This window comes from Paroedura picta, chromosome 5 (genome assembly GCF_049243985.1).
Source record: "Paroedura picta isolate Pp20150507F chromosome 5, Ppicta_v3.0, whole genome shotgun sequence".
Lineage (NCBI taxonomy): Eukaryota > Metazoa > Chordata > Lepidosauria > Squamata > Gekkonidae > Paroedura > Paroedura picta.
Window position 1 is genome coordinate 67,631,510 of NC_135373.1, and position 13,725 is coordinate 67,645,234.

The following is a 13,725-nucleotide window of genomic DNA, read 5'->3' on the forward strand; positions in this document are numbered from 1 at the left end:
AGAATGTCGGTGTCATGCAAGGAACTTCATGGTAGAGTAGGAATCTTGACTCTGGGTTTCCAATGTCCTAATCTCAGTCTACCCAACGATGCCATACTAGCCCTCTTCACATGTTACAGTGAACACACATGTTCCCTTGTACAGTGTATGCTTGATTTTCTTTATAAATGTATTGAGTAATTCTGTTACAATCAATGCACACACCGTGGAAAGTGTTCCAAATACTGGTCTCCAGTCTCAGTTGTAAAGTGAAGGTGTATTGGCTCTTTATGTATCTGCAGCTTTTACATGTACTTACAGTTACATGGGAGTAAGGCTGTTGGGTGACTTTTATAACCTGGAGATGAATCTGTTAGAAAATTTCAAGGACAGAATGAGTGAGGAGTCCAGTAAAACAGAGAAAAATAACACAGCACTGCTACAGAGTTGGCCAAGTCCTAGTCTGATAATTTTGCTGCTAATATTACTACAGCAAGTATGTAGAATACTGTGTTACGAGGTATTGATACATGTTTGCTATGCCGTTTCTCTTTTTCATTCTTGTTTAGATTGTTATTATGGAAGTTCAGGGTTTGAAGTCCCTTGCTCCCAACCGCATTGTCTACTGCACAATGGAAGTGGAAGGAGGGGAAAAACTCCAAACGGACCAAGCAGAAGCATCAAGACCACAGTAAGCCTTGTGTGACCATGATTTAATCAGAACTTTTACCCTTACCTGGGAGAAAATTTGATTCAGACTCTGTTGATGCATGCACTTGGAGATTATGAACAAAGAAAATAGCTATTTTTTGTGTCTCTTTTTCTTAACCTTCTAAATATTTTCTAGTTTTCAGGCTACCTTTGCAGCTAGAAACACTAAAGAAAGCCTTAAAGGAAATTGATATTTGGGAGAATTGTAACAAAAGTGAGAGTAGTTTCTTGGTTAGAATATCACATGATACCATGAAGAAGAAGAGTTGGTTCTTATATGCTGGTTTATGCCCCTTCTCTTACAATCCCCTTCCCTTTCCTCTCCCCACAACAGACACCCTGTGAGGTGGGTGAGGTTGAGAGAGCCCTGATATTACTGCTCAGTCAGAACAGCTTTATCAATGTTGTGGAGAGCCCAAGGTCACCCACCTGGGGGAGTGGGGAATCAAACCTGGCTCGCCAAATTAGAAGTCCACGCTCTTAACCAGTACATCAAGCTTGCTGAGGAAGGGGGCTCCATTCAATATCCCCACCATAAGAGGTCCCTACCTTATGCTATTAGGACTAGCTAGTGTGACGAAAGTGCAGCAGAGAGTGCCCAAGACAACCTGCTTTCGTTTTTCAGTGTATTTGGGGATAAACTATATATGACAGCAGCAAAGCTGTGTGCAGATAAGTGTCTGTCTCCAGATCACCTGTGGGGTAGATATGATCTACTTCAGCTTTCCTCCCTGAATTTGTGTTTTCTCATTGAAGCTTCCTATAAATAGTAATTACAATAGGAGAATAGTACCCTAAAGAAATATTTTCAGCTGGAAAAGCACTCCGGGTGGGTGGGTGGAGGGGAGGATTCAGTACTCTCATCTCTGCTTCCTTTTTCATCAGAAGGACTAGGTTGGCCCACTAAGTCTGCTTTAACATGGACCACCTTATTACTGACTACTAACTTGATTTAGGCCCCATCTACACATCATTGAGTATTGTGTTGTTGTTGCACTACTACTGTAATATATTGCAACTGGATTATATTGTATGGACAAGTCAAGCCATCTGGGGTGAAAACTGCACGGAGCTTTTATTCCAACCCCAGATCGATTCAGTCCCTGCCCTCTACACAGAATGTGATTTCCATTTGGATTTTGGGCGATTTAAATTTTCCTTCTGCAGCAAGAAGAACTGATCTGGAGTGACCCTACCTTTATTGTGCGATATCTCAGAATGCTGTTAATCCTCAATATCCAGACTGGAAAAGAACCTCTGATAGGCTACATCTGGTCATGTGACATGCTTGCCTTAAAGGAGAAGCACCTAATTTCTCTCAACTTCTGTCGGTCCTGGATTTTTCCTCCTTCCTCTGCCTTTTTCATTCCTCTCCCCCTCCCCTCCAAGAATAGAAAGAGACTCCCTGCATGGCTCCTCTCCCCCCCCCTTCAAGAAAAGAAAGAAAGAGGCTTGGCTCTCCCCCCCCCCCCCGTTCTGAACTACCTTAACCACGTGCAGAAGACTTTCCTGTTTCAATGGGGAGGAGGGGGGGAGAGGAAGACCCGAGTTCAAAGCGATCTGAATTCAACAGGATTGACAATGGAATAAACAAAGTAAGTGCAGACTCTGCCCTGGTCTGATTGCTGGAGTACGATAGCATATCTACTGACATTGTGTGAATACAAAATGACAGAGTTCCTAAAAATGTAAACTTAAAATATTGAATTTTTTTTCTTTCTTTTTTTTTTTTTTGCATCTCAGGTAATAGTCACCCATGTTTTTTGAGGGATGTGGCAGCAACACAACATAAGTGTCACCCTTCTTTTTTTTCTTTTCTTTTTAATACCCCCCAAAATGTAGCCTTTTCTTTATCAAATGTGCTTGCATCTTTTCTAGGATATTATGGAGCAGGGCTACTAAAGCTTGGCTGGAACAAACAATTTAAAATCAATACTCTTGCAATCCATCCCAACCAAGCTTGTTTACCTTCTGAGATTATTCCATTGCGAATTGCAAGATATACTGATTCTAGTTAATTATGGGGAGAGGCAGGCAGCAAAAGGGAGAAAATAACATGCCACCTCTAGTTTGAACTAGCCAGACTGACGCATGGGAAGACAATTAAGCATGTTTGGGAGGTTTGATCGTCTTGTGGGGCGGCCATTTACCTTAATTTCTGTTCCCTTTTGTTAAAATGTCATTCAGGATCTTTTGTAGGTGTCTGTTCAAGTAGGCTGTTGAGAGCTTTTCCTGCTCCTTAACATATCCTATGAAAAACAGATTTTGAAGTTTGTAGTCAAAGTGCTCTCTAAGCGACAGCCAGGACATTGGCACTAGTTCTAAACTTATCTAAAAATTCCATTATGAAATATCAAACATGTAAATGTGATTGTGTTCCTATTGGTTATACAAGAGCTGTAGGCTTAAACGTGCTTCAAGTGTTACAGAAATAGTCTTTCTGTTTCAGATACGTGGTCTTTATGGTTTCATGATTCCTTTCTGTTTGGTGGCCACTGCTTGTGGAAATCAAAAGCCACAGTCTGTTCTTCTGATGTAACTGGAGAACAGCACCAAGAAAAAACCTGATTATTTAAAATTGTCACTCCATGGGTTCCAGAAGGGAATATCATAAGAATGGGTGGCAAAAGACATCTAAACCAGTGGTTCTCAACCTAGGGGTCATGACCCCAATTGGGCCCTTCCAGATGGGAAGCAGCAGGGGCAAGTGACGGCGGCCACCACAAGTGGTGGCAACAGCAAGTGGTGGTGGTCAGCGCTGGTGGCCGGCAGCGGCCAGTGGCAGGCGGCGCCAGGCGTTGACGGGCAGCAGCAGGCAGTGGGCAGTGGCAGAGCCATTCCAATGGCCACCTGCATGCTGCCCAACTGTTATGCACCTGCGCACACACATGCCGCCACCACAACCCCACCGCCACCACATTTGGGGTTGCAAGGTAAGAGCAGTTGAGAATCGCTGGTCTAAGTGGAGATGGCTGGACTGTATGAGAGCAGAATGATTAACAAGAGTGACGGCTGTAGAATTGTGGACAAAACTCAAAGATCTCTATCTATTTGTCCTATGAGGGAGCAGCATCTTTGTTATTGCCATGATGTAACAGGAAAATTGTCATTAAAGGCTACTGTTGTGTGGTCACTTTCTCCAGTGCTCAAACAGTACCAAAGTGCAGCCATACTATCTGCTTTTCCCCAGCTCGAGATGTGATTGGTATGTAAGTCTAAGGTGTCAGTGCTTACAGTTTTTGACTGTCTTTTCCAATGGCGGAGGGGAATTCTTCCCAAAAGTAGAGAAATACGTTTGCTGTATTTCTAGAGCTGTTATTTCCTGCCAGCTACTGAGGGATGGCATGTTAGTAAACAAGAAAAAACATCAGTTTTTGAAAAATCAGTTTCAAATAGTAAATGTATGATCAAGCTAACCTTTGACTGGAATTGCCTTGGAATTCTGTTTCCATTTGGCAAGCCTTTCCTCTACTCACACATGGGTGACTTCCCTTTGGAATAATGCCACAAACAGACATGCAAGTGCCTTTGTACAGTGTGAAGCATAAGGTGGTGTTTCTAAAACGTTCCAAATTATGCTGGTTTCACCTCCTGACTTGGTCCAACTTTATGCTTTTATTTACAAATTGACCTTCATATTGCATCCTGAATTGCCAGCCATGCTAAATGTTTGTTACTGTTTGTGAAATATTCATTCTTCTATTTTTCCCCTCTCCCTCCTTCTACTCCAGCAGCTTCTTACTTTCTCAAGCTTTCAAAAGGCCACCAGCATAGAAAATGACCTTTTCTCTCCAACCTGTTAGAGCAGTGTTTTCAAAGAGCCTTAGCTCTGTGAAGTCCAGTGCTGCTTTGTTGCTTTCACACTATAGGGTGTCCCTGTTCCCTGAATGGCAGATACCCAGCACTTCCTTCTTGGTCATTATTGACATCGCTATTTAGGGCTAAAATGGAGCTGGGTGCAGCAATATCCATGTGGCTTCTTAGCCATTAATGTTAATAGTTGGAAATGTTTAATAAAATGCATAAGCAGCAGTTCATCAGAACTCCTTGATAAGCTCTAGAGGAGAAACACTGCAGTTTTTAAATCACTATACAAAGCACATGTTTATTTATTTAAAAATGTATCCAAAGTAACATTTTGTAATGGATTTTAGTAGTACTGGTTGAGTCTAGCTCTTTGGGACTCATTTGTAAACAGTGACTCCCCTGTTGCAGGAGGTATAAAGTCAAAACATGATCATATAAAAATGGTGGCTAATTCTGAAAACAGCCACTGTGATCTTCCCTTCTCTATTTCTATATCGTATAATATAATAATTGCTTTTGAGTCAGTCTGTGATTGAGTTAGGATTTAAGTGTCCACAGTTCTGTCCATCTTGAGAATTAGATGTACTGATGAGAGAATGCATCTTATGGTTGCCTTTTCAGCTGTGGATATGTTTGGCTGTTCTTGGTCACTGTCCCCAGGCAGCAAGAGGTTCATATGCATTGGGTCACAACATAAACCAGGGAGACATCAGGTTTAGTTTGACTCGGTAGAAGCATTGGCAGTGAATTTGTGTTCTGAGCTAATGACCACAAATAGTTTTATGTTAAAAATAGAGTCAAATGGGTTACACTTTGCATTTTTGTTGAGCAAAAGGTTGCTTAGGCCTCCCCTTACCTCTGAGACTTTGATGGTCCATCAAAGTGTACTATCCATGATGACTAAAGGGAGCCTCCGCATCCAGAGGAGAAAACATCTGAAACTAGTGCTGGGAAGCAACATCAGAGGAAGACCTTAGCCTCTGCTCTCTTCCAGGACAGCAGATTGGCCGCTGTATAAAAAGGGACGATAGATTATATGGATCACTGACTTGATTATTCAGGGTACCTTTTATATTCCTTTCTACTGTCACGAGCTATGTCTTTGAGGAAAGATTCGTGCTTATATAGTTCAACCTTATAAAGTTACTGGGCTGCTCCTATCTTGATTTCCTACAAAAATATATTTGTGATTGCTGATGCTAAACAAATTATAAGAATAGTGAAATCTTATTTAACATTAATCTTGATAGTTTCAATTTTTTTAGTCTCTGCAAAATTATGTTATATATTGGTTGACACAATGCTTGCAGATGTCACTACAACAAAATTACCTACCTCCATAAACATTGCAGCTGTTATATTGTGTCAACATGGAGAATATAAGTAAATAATGCTTGAAACATTAAATTACTTTATATGCTTTACACCTGGATAATGTGCACAATAAAAGTTCAGCAAGAATAAGACATTTGCTTTCTAGAGGGATTTTAATCGAAACTCCCAAGTAATATATGTTTGTGTTGAAATCTAATTAATCACTTTGTGGCTTTTTATATCTATTCCTCATCAATAGCTTTGAGATCACTGTGAATGAGTAAAATATGATGAAGTTGTGCATTGATATCTTAATATAAAGACTAGATGATTGATGTAACTCATAATTTATTTAAATGAATAATTTGTAGCATTTCTCAGTATTGAAAACAAAAGTTACTTGTGCATTTCAGCAATGGGAGAATAACTTCTAGAATGTTAGCAACTGCTCCTTTTGTAGGATGGAGTTCTTGAAGTGAAAGATTTTGAGGAGGAGATTTCAGTGTATACATAAGGAAACTTTCCTTTGCAAGTATTACCAGTGCCTGTCCTCTTAATATGGGAGGAACAAGCTAAGCAGCAAATGTCAGCCTTCAGTCATGGTCCCAGAGCATAGTCTTGAATATGCATAGTCCTTACAGAAGCTAAGCAGGCATGGATTCATTTGGTGCCTAGACACACAGCCACTATCACACCTTATGTATGGCACCTAGAGTTCACAAAAGAAAAACTGAATATAAACGATACTTGTCTGAATGCTTTAGATTTTGGAGTGCTTACTTTGTTTATACCTCATCCCTAGTGAGGACCCAAAGTCACTTACATTGTTCTCCTCTTCTCCTGTTTATTTTCACAATGGCTCTGGGAGGTAGATTAGGCTGAGAGTCTGTGACTGCTCATTCAAGCTCATCCAATAAGTTTCCATAGCAGAGTTGGGATATGAACCTGGTTCTCCCAGATCCAACACTCTGCATCATGCTGAAATGAACAAGGACAGAAGGAATGAATGTAGTATACCAAATCTAGCCCAGAATATACTCGAATATACTAAATGAAAAACTTATTGGCCTTTCAGGTTTCTCCAAGACTCCTGTCTCTTAGGTAATAAATTAGCTTTCTCAGTCAGTCACCACCTCTTCCAAAATGGCTAATGATGGGCCAGGAGGGAGTGGGAAGGTTAGGGGCCCCATGTGGGCATGTATACAGCTGTGTTCCCCAGTCAGATTCTGCATGATCATGCCACTTCTGGGGTTTCTGGAAGCCTGAAGAATATTTCAAGGGTTTCTCAATGGTAAAAAAATTGAGAAAGGCTGAAATATAGGGATGAGGTAGAATGTCCATAAGAAAGGAATGCTCTTCAGAACTGGATTTATATAATTAAATGCCTTTGGGTGAGAAATTACATGTACGGGAGACTTTAGGAAAAAAGAATCCTTTCAGAACTTTTATTGGAATAACCCATTGGAGCTTTGCTGGTCCATCTCATCCTTCAGATCTTAGATGCTCTTAAACAAGCTAGAGAGTGTCCTTTGCTTTAGAGAGCATGGGACTTTTTCTTTCCTATGTTTTATGGTGAAACACAAGGCCCCGGCCTATTTTCAGTGAATCCTGCCTATCACCAAAATCTCCTTCAAAGGGTAATTTGCCAGAGCTTTTAATGCAGTATAATCTACAGGGATATTTTGGTGGAAGGAGTTTAGAGGGGATTTTTATTTAGTGGATTTTACATAGTGTTTTAAAAAAATTATTACTTGTAAGGCAATTAGAGCCATGACGAGGCTGGGACCAGGGCCAACTTCACCTCTTTCTGGCCAGGGACCCTGAACAGCTGTTGCTGTGAAGATCTAAGTATGTAGGTTCACTATGGCTGTTTCTGCACCAGCAATGCCACTCTGGGCTGCTGCCAGTGCGTTGCATTCTCCTCTGCTTTCTGTGTCCCCATGGGGAACACATTTAGGCAGCAGACCCAGTTCACCCTGCATTTGTACATCATGATGGACACAGCCAGGGTGAAATAGTTTTGCCACTCCAGGTGGGGGAGGCGTTTTTTTGGGGAGTTGCAGGAAGATGGGATTGTGTGAGAATGCAATCCCACCTACCTTCCAGCAAAGATGCCCCATTCGTAGCTGAATGATACATTTGTTGTCCCCTGCAAGCCTCCATAGGAAGGCCCGGCTCTTCCCCGTCCACACAGATATTACCACTTTCTCTTTACGTGGGGCAATAGAGGGCCTGGTCCACGCCAGGCCTTGGTTGGGGCTGGGACGGCAGTGATATCATATGGCTGCAGGGATTAACTCCACAGAACATATGGGCACTGGCTTGATCTGTTCTGCCTGTGCAGAATCTGCCTTTGTATTCGTTTCATGCTAGTGCTTGATTTTAATGTTTTGCTGTTGTTTTGGTATACCAAAAAATCTCTGTGATGTATCTCTTCTTGTTAAAAGTGGCTGAATTTCCATGAGACAAAGCTGGTATTCAGGTTGCTTTCTTCTCTCACTGCCACTAATATGGCAGAGCTGCACAAATATTAAATTTCGCAGTGACTGATATGTTGTAGTTGTTTTATCCCTGTGTATAAGAGACTTTAGCATTGTGTCTTCAAGGCACTCATTTCTCACAACAGAATCAATTCCCATTGTGATGGTTCACAGATGTTTGGTGCTCCAGGAAAGAAAGCAAAACAAATAACTTGTGCAAAATATTTTAAAAGGTTGTAGATTAAATGTAAATCTAAATACCTGTAAAAATGGTGTTTTAAAAGGTATCGATAAATGTTGTGTACTCAGGGTCACTGTATTCTTCAGACAGTGGTCTAGCATTTGGGAAATATCATTTGCTTGGACCTTGCATGTGGCTTCTTTTCTCAGGTTCCAGAAAAATGTATAACAAGCCCTCATATGTAGATATAATGGAGTGGATTCTACCATCTTCCTCGTAGGCTTCCTCCAGCCTCAGGAGCCATTCTCCAGTTTAAGTAGCTCTTCCTCCAATTGACTGGGACAGCACTACAAACTGAAACCAAAAGAAAACGTATAAATATTTAAGTAAACTTTGTTCAGAGTAGTGGTAGGATAGGGGTAGGATTCACCTCAATCCGAGTAGGTAGGGAAAAAAATTCTATTTGATTTTTGAAATTATAGCAATGGATGATCTGAACAGCATTTAAACAAATAACTTTTATTGAAAGTGGGGAAGCAGTGAGTTCATAACTGGGACTTTTAAACAAAATGATATAAATTAAAATTGTGTTAAACAGTCCTGAAGTCTGTGAAAAAAGAAGGAAATCTCTTCAGTCCCCTGCAGGGACACCATAGGTTGGGGTGGAACCAAGCCAAAAGGCCCGGCGCTGTCAGTTACACATGGCACCGGCCTGCCCCAGCCTCTGCCGGCGCCCGCAGTATCTTAGGGACCATGGAAGATCCCACATTCCCGTAATGCAGGCCTTCCGTGGGCCTGGGCCAATCCACGCCCGCAATGCTGTCATCATCGTACGTAATCAGGGATTTTCCAATGCCCTGATGCTGCCAGAGTGGGTGTTCCAGCCCGTGTATACGTATTTGAATTTGTATAATGGGTCATAATACCATATTTATCTTTGAAGACTGGCTGTTAACTTTGATCTTCTGTATTCCACATGAAGGGTTTCCAAACCCCTACAATGGGATTTCGGAAACTGCCATGTTAGGGGGGGAAATACTAAGCAAACATGCAATGTACCTGTAAACCTGTGTCTGTCATGTATCTTGCAATTAAAGAAAGGTTGTAGCTCTAATCTCCTGTGATTTCAGATTCTATTTCAGTGCTTTCCTGCACTTGGTTTTGCAGTGATTAATAGCTAAACTTTCACAAGGAAGTACACTGTAGTTGAAAGAGTTACTTGAGTAGAGTTACTGGTCTGTATACCAGATCCTCAAACTATCAGACAGCATGTTCCAGAGTCCTTTTCCCTGGGAAACTATAGGCATGGATTAAACTTGCGCCATTTCTGCACCTATTTAATATAGTGAAATGCTTACCTTAGGTAGTCGTTATATTCCGGCCTCTTCATATGATGTCACCAACATCCAGCATCTAGGCAGTAACCGGCAGGCTACATCTTCCATTTTAACGTGCTAGTTGGGGAATCTCATAAAGTGGATTCACCAACCTATTTAGCATGAGCTACTGGAGAACAACCAGCAGAGGGAAGTTATGGAGGCTAAAACGCACTAAAGGATCTTACTTCATCCCACCCTCGTGCCTGCCTCCCTCTCCTGTGATCCTGGGGACAGGAACGTTTTTTGAAAAATGGCTAACATCCTGGAGCAACAAATAGGCAGACAAGTGTGCAGGTGATGCCAAAAAAATCCCCCCCCCAAAGTTGTAACACAATGCATGCCTCTTTAAAGTCCCTCCCCCCAAAAAAAACAAAATCAGGAACGAGATTAATTTTTTAAAGTATCAAGACGTGTGATTCCATAAGGGGTGGCATTCAAAAAGCACTATGCATCTATGATTAGATGCATAGGCATTTAAATGGAGAACTATGAATTTAAAAAAATTAATGGGGATTGCAAAGCCTTTAAAACATGGAGAAAGGGGATTGGCTGCCTGGATTGATTGACAGGCGGAAGAGAGTTGGGTGTAAAGCACGTTGCTCTCTTCCGCCATTTCCAGCAGCATTTGTGGAGAGTGAGAAGCACGAAAAAGCAGCAGACAAGAGCGAGGCAGCAAAAATGTAAGGAGGGGCTAGGAGGCGTGATAATATTTAGCACTAAGCTATTCAGCTCGCATAATGCTATTTTTTATGATGTGCGGATATGCCCTCACATTCTTATATTTTCCACTGAGTTAGAGCTTCGCAAATACTCTCTTCTAATTTGAGCTAGACTTCTAGAAGACTACAAAGATTCATCTCATGAGCCTCTCTTCTTTCTGTTCCTGTGACTATGTAGCCATAATTTACATAATAATTTCTGTGCAGTCCATCAAAGTATTCTAAATCTCCAAAAGATTATTGAGCTATAGCCTAGAAACTGATACTCGCTGTGGGCACGACATAAATGTATGAGATGAGCCACTTTCTGGTTTCCTATCAGTTGGATCTTGCAGACCCTCCCCCCCCCACCACCACCCATGACAGAGGCAGGACACTAGCAGTGGAGAGAAAAGATAGCTTGTGTGACTACATAGATAACATAGGTAAGTAACACATATGGATGACTGATTACTTTACATACCTGGATGTTGGCACCAGTACTTCTCTCAGAGCAACAGAAGCCAAACAGCAGTTTGGTGAAACAATGCTCACATCTTTACAGTGGTCAATTTTGTAACATGTTTGGAAGGGGAAAAACAAGTTTAATGTAATATAATCGGTCCAAATGTCTACAGTTTATTTTAGTGGAAAACTAGGAACTTACCGAACACAACTTAGTAAAAGTCCATTTGCTTGACGATGCACTCTCCCTGCATATGGTTAGTCTGCATACTCCATGAGTATATCTCCCATTATGCCATCTGTGATGTTAGATGATTTTTAATGACAAAGCTAATATATGAAAATAATTAAATCTGTTTCGTTCCGGGAGCTGAATTGTCAGGTGGAGGTATGTTTATTTATTTATTATATTTATATACCGCCCTCCCTGAAAACTCAGGGTGGTTTACATAAAGCAAGAACCATACAGATAACTCAGTATTTATACAATAATAATACGCTAGTAACAATAAAAAAACATAGTAGGACGGAAGAACAATGGTGAGAACATTAAGTCAACTAACGCATACTGATGAACCTGTGGGTTGGATGGATTGGCAGTGGTTACCATAGGAGGGAGGCTCAGGGGCTAGCGGGAAGGAGTTGGTTCAGGTTAACGTCAACCAAATGCTTGGCGGAGAAGCTCCCTTTGATCGTTTATGCACTGTCAGGAGCACAGATCCCTGTCAGGAGCACAGATCGGGGGTGGATGAGGTGCACCAAGCCAAATGCTCCCCCATGTGGGTGCAGGAAGAGGTGGGGCAACCTACCACAACTAAAACTCCAGCCTGCAGCCCAGCATGAAACCTCCAGTGCATAAACGGTCTTTTGCAGGCCCTGCGGAACTGTTCAAGTTCTCTGTAGGGAGGTAAAAATGTTAAGTTTGTTTACATGGACATAGTCCATATGGGGCCTCTAGCTCTGCAGGTGCTAATCTGCTTGTGGTCCCTGACCCCAAAGAAACATGCCTGGCCTCGATCCGGGCCAGGGCCTTTTCAGTCCTGTCCCCGACCTGGTGGAATGAGCTCCCTGAAGAGCTGAGGGCCCTGATGGAGCTTTTTTTGTTCTGCAGGGCCTGTAAAATTGAGCTCTTCCACCATGTGTTTGGTTGACGCCAGGACCAGGACCAACTGAGACCCCTTCTCTGGCCAAACTCCGTGCCATCTTGTGAATTCCCTACCTGTGATTATGGTTGGCTGTGGAAAAGGGAGGTTGGGATTTTCAGCTTCTTGTGCTCTATGTTATTGGGGGAGTTGAATTGGTTTTATTGGGGATTTTATATTGTTTTATGTGACATGCCACTAGTCCATGGAGAGTGGCAGGATATAAATTGAAACAATGAATGAATGAATGAATGAATGAATGAATGAATGAATGAATGAATGAATGAATGAATGAATGAATGAATGAACTTAGAAATTGAATTTTGTCATTTCTTTATTACAGATGGGGAACTCAAGGGGATTTCACCACAACTCATCCTCGACCTGTCGTCAAAGTTAAACTTTTTACAGAGAGCACTGGAGTCCTGGCACTTGAAGATAAGGAATTAGGGAGAGTGAGTACTAACATTGTCCCTAGTTTAAGATGCTAGTAAAAGGAAGAGCCCACTGGAAGCATCTCCTTTTTGAAAACCATGGAAATTGGCTATTGCCACATAGTATAATATACAAACATGAAAAATACCTTATTGGTATTTGTCAGGTATATCCAAATTATATTCTGGATTTTCAGAATACCAAATATTGATTTCTGAAAATATTTAAGGCTGGCATTTTAAGGCTCTTTGGCCTGTTTTTCCTTAAATTTTACAAATCTTCTGGATATGAAAAGGCAGTCAGCTCTCCTAGGCAATGGGATCAAATGTTGGGAGAGCACTTCTGTGCAGAGAATAAATCAATACAGTTCTGAAAATGTTGTTCTTGCCAACAATAGATGTTAGGAAAGTAGATAAATATTAGTTTAAAATAAATAGAAGCTGATCTCAAAAAAGAACCTAAAAAGCTGTGTTGCTGTTGAGTTTCTTCTTGTGTGGGAGGGAACAGGAGCTCCGGTGATGAAGAGCTGTTGGTTTTGTTTGGGTTGCCACATTGGCCTTAGGTTCTGTTGGAATCTGTTTTGACATTGGTTGTTTTGAGATTTTTGCTCCCGTTTGCATTTGGAGGCCTTTGGCCAGTGGTTTTACATGTGTGTTTGATGTCTTTGAATATGTTTCGTATAAGAAATAATGAAGACAAGTTGGATGGCTAGAAACATCTTATTCTGGGGCCTGTAAAATTTAGACCCTTGCTATAAATTGATTGTAACTGGTATTGGGGACCCAAATACTCTTGAATATTGGTATTTAGTCTCTTCCTGAAATCCAAAAAGTACCAATTGGTTTCCTAGGCACCTCCCTGTTTTAACTCCCAGGAACCTCTGTTAGAGAAGGGATTGGGAATGACCTACTCTGCCAATATTAAGATACTTGCCATTATTAGGGAGGATAGATTTTGGAAGCTAACTCTAAATGTGGATAGTTCTGTTTGATTGGTATTTTCAAGGAATGCTTCCTGGTCAACTGAATGTGGTTTGCAGTATTTAGATTTTAATAAAGCTCATGTACAGAGGCTTTACGATCGTATTGCAGCTTCCATCTCAGATGCCTTTGCACATACGGATCCCATGATTCT

The 13,725-nt window shown here is 41.4% G+C and overlaps 1 protein-coding gene across 14 annotated transcripts in view; it reads left to right on the top strand.

The window, feature by feature from the left end:
• The window catches only part of CADPS2 (calcium dependent secretion activator 2), a 385,311-nt gene that overhangs the window by 144,532 nt on the left and 227,054 nt on the right, over window positions 1-13,725 (top strand). For all 14 annotated transcript variants that reach the window (XM_077338372.1, XM_077338377.1, XM_077338370.1 and 11 more), the window contains exons 6-7: window positions 549-670; window positions 12,500-12,611. In XM_077338372.1, coding sequence (XP_077194487.1) covers window positions 549-670; window positions 12,500-12,611 — 234 coding nt within the window. The remainder of the gene's footprint in view (window positions 1-548; window positions 671-12,499; window positions 12,612-13,725) is intronic.